Below are 16062 nucleotides of genomic sequence, written 5' to 3'. Positions count from 1 at the left end.
TTAGTCTATGCTAGAGAGGGTGAATATAAGGTGAAGCTACTTGTCTTCTGTTTGTTTTATTTACTGACCACTTTTTGTAGCGCAGCCCATTATATAAGTGTAGATTATTTACGTTTTTGCTTTTTGACGTTTTCTGCCTTTGTGGAATGATTGCGATCTGAAGCAATGTCTCCGATAGATAGATAGCTATTGCCTTACGCTCACTATATTTTAATGAATGAATGAATAAACTTTTATTTCCCTTTTTAAGAAAGGGGAGGGGCCGGGAGGGAGAGAGGGAAGTCTGTGTGCTCCCGTCTGAGCACCTTATGTTTTAAACTTGTTTAATTTGCACCATCGGTGAGCTCTCAAAATTACCCGCCAGACGCTACTGAGTTCAGATAGACAGGTAATACCCGACGTTCCGAGCATTCTTGACGCCACAGCTTTGCTGAACACCATTCTTCCTCTGCGTACGTTCCTGAGCATGGAAGGCATTTCGGGGAAACAGGTACTGCGAGAACAACAATGCGAGAGAGCTGGCTCCTAATTGCCTCATTAATTAGGCGGCAAAGCTGAAGTCATTTAGGATGCATTCAGGAAAAAAAGAAGGACAAAATGCACCGGAGAAATTGCATTCTCTGTAGTCAGGTTTATCGGCAACCGGTCCAAAGTCAGAATTCCAGGGAGTTGGTTAAAAGCGCGTAGACTATTCTTGACTACAGAGCGCTGATCTGGCTCTTTGATTACTTTCTCCAAAGAGTAACCGAAATGTTTTGTTCTTGAGTCACTAGTTCCTGTCTAGTTCTTCTGCACTGAGTTCCCATTCAGCGTTTAGTAATGAGGAGACTGTGATGATAGATGATGCAGGCATGGCCACTTGATTGCACAAGAAACTGCAAGATGTTGTTTAGGCACGAGTTTTTAGAAAATTAGAAACAAAATTAAATCTTAACGAGGCTAGCGAACATGATTCGCTGGGAGTTCGTTTAGGTCTTGGTACTTTTGAAGTGGCAATTTTTAAGCGTAGAGAGCCAACAAAAAGTCAGATAAGGGTGACTTTCGTTGTAGTTGGTTCGGACCATGCGATATTTCTTTTTGCTGTGGTTTTAGAGAACATTCTTCAAGGAGTGACTGCCAAACGATAGAGCTAAGTGGCACTAAAAGACATGGACAACTTTCTCAGGTATTGTAGAAAATAAATAAAAAAAGAAAAAAAAGTTGCAAGTTTGGAGGTTCCACATTCGGAGAAGGTTGTCGAGTAGCTAGTTTAACGTCACCATCGGTTTCTGTTTGAACGTATGCACTGTCACAGCAGGGGATGAAGAATGCTATTACCAAAATATTTGATAATTGTTTTTCCTGTTTAAAGTAAATAATGGTAAAAGCAAGTCACTACGAGTTATGTTCTGGTTTAGCTGGTTTGACACAAAAAGCCACTTCCATGCTTGAGCGTCCAAGTTCTTTTGACGTGTTATTTACACAGAACCACATCAGTACCTGGCCTACGTACTGTGCAATCTTGAAACAATTTTTTTCTCGTTTTTATTGAAGAAAGGCGCCTTTTATATTAAGGATTCTTGGGTCGAGCTAAGATCAGAGAAAGCGAGAGCCTTATTCGCTGTCTTCGTGCCCGTCCTGTTTTTTTTTTTTTTGCATTGTGTAATTTCGCGCTGTAGCTTCAAGTAAGTCAATTGATTCTGTGCTGCGCGCCATTACCGGCTTGCAAGCCACAGCAAATTCATGGTGATGCGAAGGAAAGGGGCGCCATCATGTTTCCTGCACTGTCAGTTTCGAGTGCGCAGGTACGTTCTATGTGCATTTAACTTCACGCTAGACAAATTCATGAATATTGGAGTATATATTTTTTCGGAAACGTCTTCGATATTAAAAGTAAATGTAAGTTTTCATTTAGTATTTAAAAAGCTCAGCAGCAGCACCCACGCTGCTGCTGAGCTTTGAGCTCAGCAGCAGCGTGGGTGCTGAGTGTAGCAGTTGCAGCAGAACAGGCAAATTGTACGCGCAATATTTGAAGGCAACGAAAAGTACGGGCGGTTCCCGAATTTCTCAGAAAGGCTTTTCCCGTCAAGTTTCTCAGCCCTTTCAAGCTTACGCTGCGCCTACAGGTGGTGAAGAACGTCTTGCGATAAATAAGTTAGTCATGACAGTTTTCCATGGAAGCCCAGATTTCGGCACATGTAACGCGGTTGATTACATTCTAGTCATGTCAAGTCCTGATGTGAAAAAGTCTTGAATAGTGCAGGCGGAGCCGCTAGAGCGGAATTGGCACCGTTTTGTGAAGGTTATGCAGTTATCTACGAAGCAGACAGATACAATACAACGAACTGTAAAAGTTCGCAGATTATTTCTCTTTATACTTGATGACGTTCATCTTTCTGGTTAAGTTGTATTTGTATTTGCAAATCACAGTAAATGAGTGAAACAGTAAAATGTTTATTAACAGTAAAGATGCATTCGTAGCTGCTATTTTTTCCCTTTTTTTACTTGCTAAGAGATGAAAATTAGATGAACAAGGGGAAGAGGCATCAGATATGCTGGCTGACATTGCGATAGGTGGACCTACCTTTGTCAAGGACGGCCTTATCTTCTCGGCGTGTTCATTTTACGAGTTAGTAGAGTGTCACGTAGTGTCGCTGTCGGCGTTGGCTATCTGCAAATTAATGAAGAAACTGAAAAGAAAATGAGTGCTGTCCCGTAGCGTTTCTAGACATACTGATGGGGAGGACTGATAGGGGCGGTAAAAAAGAAGAAAAAAAGGGAGGGGGGAGGAAGGAATGAGGATGAGAAAACATGTGAGAACCGGTCACAAAACCGGCAGGTGTGAATGGTCCGCGTCTGTGATTTAGAAAACCCCGCCCGGTAGGTTGGCGTTGAGCTGCTGAGCTCGAAGTCGCGGCTTCTATCCCGGCCTCAGCGACCGCAATTCAAGGGGGGCAGAATGCAACAACGCTCGATTTAGGTGCACGTTGAGTACCCCAGGTGGTCAAAAATTATTCCACAGTCCTGCACAACAGCATGCCTCATAATCATATCGCGGTTTTGGCACGTAAAAACTCTAGATTCTTTTTTAAAATTTGTGATTTAGGAAGGAGGGTCAGTAGGTCAGCGCGAGAACAGCGATCGAGCAAGGGGGCTGGAGCAGGTAAAGGATTGGCTGGGGTTAGTCAAAGGGGCCCGAGTGGCCCATGGTGGGAAGTGAACACAGTTGGTGGGAAGGTTATTGTACTTAAAGGAACGTTAACCTTCAGAAATTGTCGTAGGCGTCGCCGCCGCAGCCAGGTAAAGATAACAAGATGGCTGAGGAAAATCCGGGCGTACGGACACCGCAAGAACTCCGCCGACGCAAGGGCACAAGTGGGTTGCGAAAAAGTATATATATATATATATATATATATATATATATATATATATATTGCAAGAAAGGGTAGAGGGCCACGTTTTCAAGGAAGAAGGCTGGTGGGTAGGTTGTAAAGAGAGAGGTACGCGTAGAAGGGTGGTAAGACTTGGACACTATTAGACGGATGGTGGGTAGTGGTGGAGCGGGGGCCGGAGAGAACTTGAACAAGGGTAATAGGTGAGGTGACCAGGGCTGTATGTTGTACAAAGGATAAGAATCAAGCTTAGGTGGTATAATAACGTGTTCTTTGTCGTGTTAATGATATCAACATTAAGAAATTATGACACAGCTTTTAGTGGTTCTAAGGTTGCCGCGTGATGAATTGATTCCCAAGGGGCATTCTCAGTTCTACTTTGAATTCATGCATTAGTGTGCACGTCCATCCAATACACACCCTATTCAATAATGCCAAAAGCATGTCGTGACTATTGTAATGACAAAGGCGCTACTGAAGCTTCTCCGTTCAAGATTCGCACACTCCGTGTTCTTATTCATGTGTGTGCTAATGAGGTTTTTTTCCCTATTTAGTTGTGTGTTTTTCTTTTTTACCTTTCTGTCTCCCCTAACCCCTTCCCCAGTGCAGAACGGCAAAGTGATTGTTTGTCTTCCGGTTAACCTACGACCTTTCGCGTCTCAACTCTCTTTGTCTTGTCTCTCTTTGACAATCTCTTTGTCTTGTCTTACTTCGGCTTACATGCATTGGAGCGTCACCATTATTTTACATTAACGCAAATTTCTTGTCATCCTTTGTTTCGTGCATGTATTCTCCGTCTTGGGACAACAATTTCACAGTTAGCATCACTCCAGCGACCTTTATTTGTGCTGTTTTTGCACCCTTATTGGGGTTAGTTTGTCCCATGGCTAACACCTTTCGAATAATTGATGGGGACAAAGAAAGCTTTCTTTTTTGTTGACTTCTTATGGCCAGTAAGCATGACGGTATGTGTCTTGTACGGAATACAGGAAAACTGTATGATATAAACTTTAGAGGCTTATCGTTGTAAAGGTCTCGTGTCATATTTTGATGCGCACTAGGTGGTCAGGATATTACACATTTATCATCGCAGGTGCAGGTTCTGCTCGCTGTCGTGTACAACTGACTCCTTTTTACAGTAGAACCTAAAGCTGGCCGATTTGATGATTAATGGTAAAACTAGCATGCACAAAGAATGAAAAACACCAGCAGTTTACAAAAAATTGACAGCATTAACTTTAACTGCTCACGTTAGGCGAAAAGAGGCAAAAGCAGGCACAAGTAGGAGCAACAAGGGCCACGCAAATTATTTTACTTGACGTTCTTGACAGATGCAACCTTATCTAGCTTGCGCCTTTTCAATACATCGACAACACATTCCTTAACGGCATGCCGTTTTGTTTTTACTATCTTACAATTCTCCTTCGTTGGCGACATTGCTTTTTCATTTTTTTTTAAAACATGCTCACTGGTCTAATGACAAAACAACCTGGATTGTCCGAGAATACGGGTCTACAAAATAAGTCACCAATGCCCAGATGTGATCTGAATTACTCGACTCCGGAGGCCTTGATGCTCGCTATATAATCCGAAACGCAACGAGTGCGTTTGTCTTCGGGAATAAATCTTGTTACGTGGCTCAGTATAGGGTCACTTCATCTTCGTACTTCGCGAGTAGCTCAATAGAGTATTAAGGACTTAGAGCTAAAGTTCTGCTGTGCGTGTCGTGAATGACGGTGTCTCCGAGAACTAGCAGGTTTTCACGTGGTGAATAAGAAGAAAATACTTTCGCCTTGTTTGGTAGAATTGTCCTCGCTGGACACTTGGCGTGTCAGTCAGCAGTCCTGCGTCATACGGCGTATAAACGATTCTGGTGGAGAACGCCTTCCTCACTTTTTTTTGCAGTATAGCCTCACGCTCTCCTTGCAGGAACCAAATTGTTGCTGCAATGTGGAAGACGTAGTTACACATACTCTTCTACACGACTAGTTGGTGTTTGCAGAAAGCCGCGCAAGGTCTGAACTTTATGCGAGCAGACACGGTTTCAGGTAAGCGAGGACCCACATATGCCGTTGAAGGAAGCCAAAGTTGTAAAATTACGCAGATGAGTTGCTGTTCAAGGTTTCCCGCCTTCCTTTCAGTAACGAGAACCCCCGCTTGCTTAACATTCAATCGTTTAAAGTTTGAGGGTTTAGCCGTAGGACAAACGAGCATGGTCGAAATGTTTTCCCCTGTGTACCTGTTTCCGGAAGTTCTTGAGCCATCGTCCTCTCAACTCCTTCTTCAAGAAAACCAAACTTTTACTTTTTTTTTCCTCACAACTTGGAGATTGATTGTGCACTTCATTTCCTGTGTCACGAAGCGCAACTGTCATTGCACGTCAGCGGCGCTCCACGGTCCTGCTAAGACAAATACTTGGGACACTGTTTGCTGGGGGCGGAATAAATTGGGAGCCTCGAGTCAACGAAACTCGCGGAGAGAGGAGTGCGCGGGCTGCCACTGCCAAGCGCCGATCGGAGCGTTGTAACCGCGACGTCTCGGCACTCCGAACAAAGTCCGCCGAGGCGTGCGGGAATCGGGAAAAGCGAGTAGAGCCTAATTAGCGGTGTCCAGGACGTGCGCTGTGCATGCTAAAAACCACAGCTGGACCCTGCGGATTGGTCTCGTTCGCTTTAAGCCTCGCCATACGTCAATAACAAAGCATTCGATGGACACAGAGAAGGTCCACTATTTCTCTTTCCTTGTGGAATAATGATCCAAGCATAGACACTGGCACTTGCCGATTTCTTAGTTGTACAAGACACACGCTAGCGCCGAACTGCGGGTCGTCTTTTTTTTATTTGGAGTTGTCATTCTGGGTCGTCCTCTTCCATTTAGGCTTCTGCCCATTTGCAGAGTTCCTTCAGGACGCTTACTTAACTGCAGATGTCGTATGGAGCCGCAGTAAGTCCTTTTGCAACGTGCCTTAAGCAGCGGATGTATTCGAACTGATAGGGTGGTGCGACAACCTGGAGCCGGATATTTGCCGCATTTAAGCTCTTCGTGATCTTTCTTGCCTATATTTACAGTGTTCATAAGAACTCTTTTTTAAGTGCTTTTTTATGTCACCGTGACATTATTTTTGGTGGGCTTCCCCCCCCCTTCCTTTTCTTTGTTTATTGCGCGATCGCAGCAGAGGTGTGGCTGGGGCCTCCATACGACCGAGGAGCGACCGTCGCGTCTCATCGATTTATTACATTAAATAAGTGATGTGCGCAACGTCCAACATTATCTAGATTTCTCAAAAGTGAGAATGGTGCGCGCGTGATGTGCACAGAATACTAACAATAATAAATGCTACAGAAATTCTGAGAATTGTCTACTAATGCGTAAGCATTCGTTGGATCGGCTTTTACTTCGCTCTTGCTTACTTGCTTTTCCTAGCCTATTTATGTCTACCGATCTCTTTTCCGGTGCCAAAGAAATGAATCAGGGTACTCAACGGTGTAGAGATGAGTTGCCAGGAAGCTGCATGGCCCCTTCAAAGTGATTGTATCAACTGGGCCTGAACGCTGTCACAACCGATTTCACCACAGCTGTGTCTCCCTTTTTTAAAAGCTTTTTTCTCTTTTCCCGTTTTTCTTACGACCTTGACGCGGCGGAATTCAATGGAAACGTTATAAGCAGAAATACTGCATTGAGTTATATCCAGCACAAAGCTGTAGATAAACTACATGGTATGTGGGGAATCGCGATGCGGCACCAATGCCAGCTCGGAGTTCCCTGGCTAAGGAAATAAAGCATTCCCTGGAAGCGAATCGATTAAACTATGCCAGTTATAAAACTACGCAAACATTGGCTCACAAAATCTGTCATGAAGAATGGATATCACCAGCTGCGCTTGTAAGGTGATCAGTTAGGAGACATTTACGTTTGGACAGAACGTTGCTGTTAGAAAGCTCATCACCAGTTTTATGTCCCTATCAACTAGCGTACAATGCTCAAGTTCAGCGGGCAGGGCAACCTATGTTGTTTTTATTGGCATTCGTTTTCTTTTCTCTTTTTTTTTCTATTAACTCACACTATGCTTATGTCCCAACCATATTGGGATAACGTCGTAATTTTCTCCGTGCTAACTCGATTACAAGATAACGATGACCTTGACGTCCTCTATATAAGCCGCCCTCTTAATGAACCCTCACAATTTTGCTATCCAGCTGGTAAGGATGAAAGATGTCAGATCTTATTTACTGGCCCATCCACCAAGTTTGCTGTACGTGTACTCTCTTTATATGGGACGAAGATGGGTGCCGCCTGCTCTTTGCGTTACATGATCACTTCAACATACTGACATGGTAAATGACATGTCCGCTCGCATTTGCCTAGGGTCAGTCCTCCGGCACCACAATAGCACTTGACTTCCAATCTTGCGTTAACGTGCAAAAGTCTGTCACGTCCTCAGGCATATTCCTATCTTGTGAACCGTCCCTTAGCTCGACTTCCGTCGACGACCTCCACCCAGATCAGCAGACAGAAATCACTAAGGGACTTCATTTCCGCTCGTCAGCATATACACGTGTCATCTGTTTTAGTTAAGCTTGCAGCACAGTATCCATCCCTCTTCATTCTTAGAGATTTTGTTTTGTGCAGCTAGCGAATCTGACTCCACTATACTACATTTGCTTTGTCGTTTACTTTTTCCCACGTTTCATATATCCCTGCGGTATCACGGCCGGCTGACAATGGCGACAGGCGTTTGCCATCTATTCCTCCTGTGCGAAATTGGCGGGAATACACATTGACTGATTGCGCCGTTTTTTCGTAAGCATTTATTCAGTAGGAAACGTGGCGTAACCCTGAAGCTAATTATTTTCGTTACCATCTTGCATGTAAGTTTCGCGATGCTTGTGCATCCTTTCATATTACCAGCAAAGGAAAACCAAACTGAATGAAGGAACAAACCAGAAGCAACGCACAGAAAAAAAAGACACCTACAAAACACCAAAGAGAAAGAGAGAGAGAGAGAGAGAGAGAGAGAAAGAAATGAAAAGCAGGGAGGTTTCCACTTGGGGCATCAGAGTGAAGCTAGGTATTCAGCAGTGCTGCAGAGTTGTGTACCGTATAAAAACATTTACGTTTTACGTTATCGACATATTTCGTAGGTCCTATGCTCTTTATTGTAATTGCAGCGCTTACACAAACAAAGAATGAAGGCATGAGAAAGAGTGCAGGTATAGACTCAGCTATGCATTTTGTTGGAAACATACAAGCACACGCACGTATCAGATAACGTAAGAGCAGCCAACAGAACCACCAGGAACGCGACTGCGCATCAGGAAGACTGAACTAAGCGACAAATTCACGTCCTAGCGAGTTATTGTACTCTTTGTCACTTTCGCTATATATACCTTCCCGTGCATTCTCCCGGCAGCACGCCGTGTAGTCTCCCTCTTTTATTCTTTTTATTCGCCCTTTTGCTCACTCCCAGTGTAGGATAGCACACCGGACGCTCGTCTGGTGGACATTTTGCCTTTCCTCTCTTTGCTTTCTCTCTCTCTCTATCAGTCTGACGAATAGCCTTTTCACAGGCACAGGTCTCATCTTGGCTTCTGATATGGAAAGGCGCAATCATCGGAATGGATGTTGTAGGACGAAGATGGCGAGTAAATATTACCCTGTCGCTGAAAACAGTGCTACAGCCACGCGCAGTCGCAGTGCGCTGCGGGATGGGAAGGATTCGGGTTGCTGCTTAAACAAGGTAGAATTTTGCCTATACAGGGTATTTTCTTTTTTAAAACAAAATTCTTAAAAATCACCTGTGGGATGTAGCACACACAGGCTCATGGATGAGCTACGTATGCACTGGAAATCAAAATGCATAAGTGAAACAAAAGAAGATAATGACTAAACTTTTTACCCAATTACTTTAGCGCACATACTGCAATATACGAATTGAAGCCAGTGATTTGCCGAGGCTCGCACCCGTTAGGCTATAAGTGCTGTAAGACTTGCGGTTAAGATGCACTGCTGTTCCCCGTACCATTTTAACAAAACATATTTTCATTCGCTGAAGCTCAAATATTGCTAAAACAGCAATGAATTTTGTTGCAAACTTTGGGAACGCATATCTCGAAACTGGTGTAATCCTCAGAAATTGTTACAATTAATCTATATGACTGTCGCAGTCACCGGCTACAGTTAGTATCTAGATTGCAATACCTGCCGTTAAATCATTATAGTTTAAACGTTAATTTGTGAAACTTTTCTGATTTGCGAAATATTCGATTTGATTTCCAGTGTAAGTAATGTTCCCCTCTTAGAGTAATACAGCTCAAGATGTAGAATTGTGCTACGTGCCACGGCTGTTTGTTTTCTTTGGGCGTTTTTTCTTTTTGAAGTGTTAAAAAATAAGACACCCCCGTATATACTGCTTTTATTGCACCACGAATGTTCAACTTGCACAGTTGACTATTTTGATGCAGTTAGCTATTGCCAGCATCTATATGTTAACGGATGTTCGTGAGAGTTTTCTCAAGACTTGAGAGCACCAATGAAAAACAACTCTTGATAGCTGCCTGCGGATTTGCTTCTTCTGTGCTCACAGAGACCGTGTCAGTGGCTGCAACGCGTAACAGAGAAGTTGAGTGTTCCAAACTTGAAAAAGTACGTTTTTCTTTGTTCCTGCAACAGACTATCAACACCGACGATCCTCCTGCGAGACCGGCGGAATGGTGTTAACGGTTCTGTTAAATCTAACGCGAAAAAAAGCTTTGGCAGACGCAAACAGAGTAATACGTTTTAGAAAATTTCTGTGAAGGAGGGAAGGTAGCGAGGAAGGGTAAAAATGAAGCTTTCATATTTTAGGAAGTTTCGATTGCAATCCCCGAATGCAATCGAAGTGCGCAATGCTTCTGGAAATGATTTTGCAACAACTGTCACGCCTGTATTTCTTTTTCTTTTACGACTTGTCGATGGTTGCCTCGCAGCTTGTTTTTGTTGTTTTCTTAGGAACATTATTCTTTTCTTTGAGGTTGTTTCATGTGAGGTAATTCTTAAAAGTTTTTTTACATTGACGGTGTTGTGTTTGTTTTTGTCGAGCTCTGCAGAGATACTGATAGGTTGGAGAGAGAATGGAGTCCCGAGTTCTAGAATTTCCCAGTATGTAAAATTATGCGCCGTCCTTGTCATACAAAGCCGCCGACGAAACAACGTCGCTAATATTTTGGAATATTTTAATGAAACCAAGTAAACGATTTGCAAAGCGTGCACTGAAGCTTGTCACCAAGAAATATTATACGAAAACGCGTTGCAATACCTAATTCCGGCGGTACGGAAGAATGACTTACATAAACGCAAATGGGCAGCGCAAACTATAACAACCTTTATTATCGGGGCGGGGAAAAAATCAACTGCAATTTGAATGAATGTGTGGGAAGCGTGCTAAATAGTATTATTATCTAAGACGGTATGATAATGACGGCGTGACGATGACGAGATGATGACTGTACTTACAGCGACGCAATTTGAATGAATTTGTGGAACATGCGCGCTCACTAGACTGGTTGCGATGCCAGCGCACTAAATATGGGCCTTACAATGCCGTTAGGATTTCTAATTTTGATCGCCTGCGCCAACAATTATTTATTTGTAAAATCGTTCGCAATAACAATTTTGACAAGATTTCAAAAGTCGTAAATGAATTGCTTATTCACGCGGCGTTATCTGTCTACTGCTGTACGGTTATTATGGTTGGCTGCTTATACTACATAGTAACATATTTAGGTACATACCCCATTTATAGACGCTGCAGCCCCTTCTGTCGCAGAAATGGTGACACAGACACGGATTAAAAAAAAACTTTCATGACGTCTCTGCATACGTTAACACTAAGAAAACACGATCCCTAGGATACCATCTATGTCTGGAAACAAGTTATAATATAGGTAAGAAAATGATTTCACAGTCCATTAAAAAAAAAGAGATTTGGGGAAGCACTGGTATTTCTAAGGAAGGTGAGGTGTTTCTTTCAGCTTGCTTGGCTGCTCGACTTGGCGGCAAGAAATGCGGAGAGGCGATACATTTACAATAGCAGTTCATGGATACGACACGCGAAACATTTGACACCTACATCAGCAGCGATCCACAGGAGAGCAAATATGTGGTAAGTAGATTGGTGGCAGATAAAGTGACTTCCGATGATATTCGAGCAACTACTACATTTGAACAACAAGAAAAAAAAAAGCGAAGATTGGTAAAAAAAAAAAAAAAAGAGACCAAGGGCTTAGGAACTGCAATTCACATTCAAGTATACCTGGCCAAAGTTTACTTCCGCTGCCAAATACAAATAACAATAAAGGAATGGCTGCGAGTGACACACGGTTTCAGCCGCGTGAGGGACTTCGAAGATAAATAACCGAAGAAGCCTTTTCTACTGAACCGACACCGATCATGCAGAGGCAGTAAATCACGGTCTTAGTCACTCTTTTTCCTTCTTTCTTTTCATTTTATTGGATGTAAATGTCTCCCGTATTCTTTCCGTGCTGAAGCGAAGTGATTTGCAGCACTCGTAATATTTATTTGCATCGAGTCATCTTTCAACGGAACTGGTCGATTTGATGGATTCAGCTAGTCTGTGAAAGATGTACCTTCAGAGAGCGAGGAGGTTCCAACAGTAGGTAGTGTCCATCTTCCAGAAGCGTTGGAATTCAATGAAGCTGGAAGTATTTACTGGTCTGCAGTGCAGATAAGTAAGAGACGATTGGAGTATTGGTGGAAGCAAAAGCAGAGAAGAGATTGCTAGAAGTGGAGTCATTGTAAGTTTAGGTAATGGTACAGTGTAGTTTATAGAGGTTTTAAATACGAAAGCTAAGATCGATATCAGTTAGGCAGAAGGCTGGATAGATGATATATAGTAAAAACCTGATTAAATCAAGCTGGCTAGGGGACTATTTGTCCTTCCACCGTTTCAAAGAGGATGCTAATAAACATCATCATCATCATGACGGTATAAATCGGTGATGAACGTGCGAGAATGCGAGTCGTCGCTCACGACAAGTGGACATTCTCTTTTGGCACTTAGCGTCTATGTATGGTGCGCTTTATTTTACGTTTTGACAGGAAAAATGATATTCATGGGTCAAACACAAAAACCTTTACTGTCACCTAACGCTGACTTCGTCACCGGAAGTGTTCGCTCAGCTGCTTCCTACACGTTCAACCACGCCTTAATTTATTTACTATTCAGCTATACGCTTGGATTGAAAACGCATTTCTTGGTGCTACGAGCAAAGCTCGCCTTTGCTCGTAGCATTTGCCGCTATCACTGGCAGGTAAACATTACGGTTACATAAGCTGCAGTTGCCGGGAAACGTGAGAAAAGTCAGGGATCTGTGAATGCTATTGCGTTCCACTCTTAAAGGCGAAGCTTAAGCGTCCTCAAAGTTTTTATTATTTTGACAGATGTTAGGCAATCACTTTGGTCGCGATGCTTTAGTCGCTATGGTGATCTGCTGCCGTGCATGAGGTTTCGCGTTTGATGCCCTCCACCACTGGCCGCACTTCCGAGAGCTCTTTATGCCATTCAAATGGCATAAAGAGATTTAAGAAACACGTTAGTGAACCCCCGATATGATCAGTTATTTAATTCGAATGTGTCAGGCATCTCAATATGCCGGGACTCATACCAAACTGACTTTGCTGTATAAACCAACGATTGTTAGTTTTTTTACTGCTGATTATGTGTATAACCACGTAATAATAAAGCGAGCTACAGTCATCCTACTGCATTTGCATGCAATAAAGCAGAACATATGCCTTCTCTGCTCCTGTGTATTTGTAGAAGAGGAGCACATAATGTATGTATATATATATAGTGAACGAGAACAAAGGGAACCGAGGGGCCCGATTTTTATTAAGCATAGCCTAAGAAGCCAACAAAGACACCAAGGACAACATAGGGGAAATTACTTGCACTTACTAATTGAATTAAACAAATGCTAAATTAATAGTAATGAAAATGAATGAAAAAACAACTTTCGCAAATCATTTCTTTAATGCAATTTAGTAAGTACACGTGATTTCCCCTATGTTCTCCTTGGTGTCATTGTTTGTTGGCTTCTTATGATATATATATATATATATATATATATATATATATATATATATATATATATGAGACAGAGCCAAGACGGCGGTGGCAACATGTGCAGCGACTGCGATATTTCGACATCGACCACCATTAGCTTATTTTTCATCAGCTTTAATACTTTCCTGTCGCCATTTGCTGGCCATAAAATAAGCAGGGTCGTCCTAAACATTGTAAAGTGTACACACCTGACTATCGGAGCAAGTTAAACGCGTGAACAAATCCCAATGTACACTGAAGTGTGTACTCAAGGAAACAAATCTAGATTTTCTAGTGTTCGAGTGCATTGGTGTGCTAGTTATTGCGCTATTGTTCAACAAATTATTTGTCCGCACATATTGGTATTACGTCGAAAGTGGCAGAATCCAATGAATGCTTCAGCGAATAGCACGCCTGTCACCAGGTTCGTGTGCAAACACCAGATATCTTGAACTTTAAGAACAGTTCAGCAGCTGCTTATCTTGTGTGCAATTCGCACTTCTTTATGGTGTCAAAGGATCAGCTGCGGTGTTCCTAATGTACCTCTGCAGGAACATCTACTATCGGTATAAACGTGGTTATCAATATTTCACAGGGACGTCGCGATTCATAAACAGCAGTTTCTGAATGTTTCCAAAATCTCAGAAGCTGGCGGCGCACATTGGCCCGGAAATTGGCCGGAGTTCGGCGCGACAGTCTGTACCAAAAAGCGACTGTTTAAAACTCCGCAATCCTTGTCCATATAGAGGATCAAACGAACTATGGAAATAAGAAACATTTGCATAATCCCAGCTCATTAATGGCGAAATTGAAGGGACATTCGACAGTGGCACGGACTAGTGAATATACGAGCGAATGCGCAGCGACAAAGCCAACTGGAGCCCAATATTTCATTGTTACAATGATATTGGCTGAATAGAACCCGTGTTCTGATATTCAAATCTCAACCTACAGTTTGCTTAACAATGTGGAACTGCCCACAATCTTCCTTTGTATCGCTTCGTGTGTGCCTCTCTTACTGTCATGTTAGAAATTTTTTCTCATCTTGCGTGTTACTATCGCTCGTTGCCCTGCTTGTTGTTCAAGCCGGGCCAAATTAACTTCCCTTCTTCACTAATTTGAATTTATGGCAGTAACAAAGGAACTAACGGGATGTAAGATTTATTGGACACCATAGCAGAACGGAAATAATTGTTTCGGTGAATTTATGCTTGCTCTATAAATGTTCCACTCTATAACTGGGGTCAATTTATGCTGGCTAATGAACTCTGTATTCTGTTATTGGGTTTTCTAGATAACGTGCGCTTTCTTTATTGGATCTTAGCCTTATTATTATTTTTTACTCACTGCCGATTTACACGTGTTCGGCTTTCCAATTTATGCCTGCGCTTGTGAAGTTTAGGTGCCTGTATTTCCTTTTCGGCCGATGCTAACTAGCAAAGTTTCATATTAAAGAGGGCTGAACGTTAAAAAAATTAAGCCCGCATGCGACACGGTTACATGTGCAACCTCAATTTGTTCAATTTACACATTATACCTCCTCTGCCCACGCAGGGCTTTTTCGTGGCATTGCAACAAATTTTTATAGTGCGCTTTCCTAGCATCACATGTAAAGAAAGGGAGTGTAACTCGGCAAACGACGAGAATTCCGCACCATGAGTTTGCTGGTAAGCGTGTGATACCAGAATTTCAACCAAAGGGTGCCTTCGACAACAATATTCAATCTGTGCACGATCGCATTATGAAGAAAATGGGCGTGCAACCTTTTGTTCATAATATAAGAACCTTTTGTTGTTTACAAAAAATTGAAATATTCCGCTTTTTCTCCGCAGAAGTAGAGCATGCCGGAAAGACAACGGCGAGCCGCACTCACCATCAGCCAATATTTATGTCCACTGCAGGACGAAGGCCTCTCCCTGCGATCTCCAATTACCCCTATCTTGCGCTAGCTGATTCGAACTTGCACCTGCAAATTTCCTAACTTCATCACCTGACCTAGTTTTCTGTCGTCCTCGACTGTGCTTCCCTTCTCTTGGTATCCATTCTGTCACTCTAATGGTCCACCGGCTATCCGTCGTACGCATTACATGGCCTGTCCAGCTGCATTTCTTTCTCTTAATGTGAATTAGAATAACGGCTATACCCGTGTGCTCTCTGATACAAGCCACTCTCTTCCTGCCTCTTAACAGTTAGGCCTAACATGTTAGTTCCATCACTCTTTGTGCGGTCCTTAACTTGTTCTCGAGCTTCTTTGTTAACCTCCAAATTGCTGCCACATATGTTAGCACCAGTAGAATGCAATAATTGTACACTTTTCTTTTCAATGACAGTGGTAAGCTCCCAGTCTGCATTTGGCGATGCCTACCGTATGCACTCCAACCTAATGTTATTCTTCTGTAAATTTTCTTCTCATAATCAGGGTCCGCAAAATAGTGCGGCTAATAAATCAGAAGCCTGCAGGGTGGCGACGCTTTTCTTCTGCACCTAGTCACAAATTTAGAAATCAATTGCACCTATATTACACGGCAATATATATATAATCTGTCCTTGACACATTGATCCGCATTTAGCTTATTTGAAAATGTGCAG

General features: G+C 42.7%; 1 protein-coding gene across 1 annotated transcript in view; it reads left to right on the top strand.

Moving 5' to 3' along the window:
- The first annotated feature begins 3293 nt into the window (after positions 1-3293).
- The window catches only part of LOC119435022 (uncharacterized), a 24826-nt gene continuing 12057 nt past the window's right edge, over positions 3294-16062 (top strand). The window contains exon 1 of the mRNA XM_037701996.1: positions 3294-3354. Within this exon, the coding sequence (XP_037557924.1) occupies positions 3294-3354 (61 nt within the window). The remainder of the gene's footprint in view (positions 3355-16062) is intronic.

Source organism: Dermacentor silvarum, unplaced genomic scaffold (assembly GCF_013339745.2).
Source record: "Dermacentor silvarum isolate Dsil-2018 unplaced genomic scaffold, BIME_Dsil_1.4 Seq38, whole genome shotgun sequence".
Lineage (NCBI taxonomy): Eukaryota > Metazoa > Arthropoda > Arachnida > Ixodida > Ixodidae > Dermacentor > Dermacentor silvarum.
This window is presented reverse-complemented; position numbering and strand designations above follow the sequence as displayed.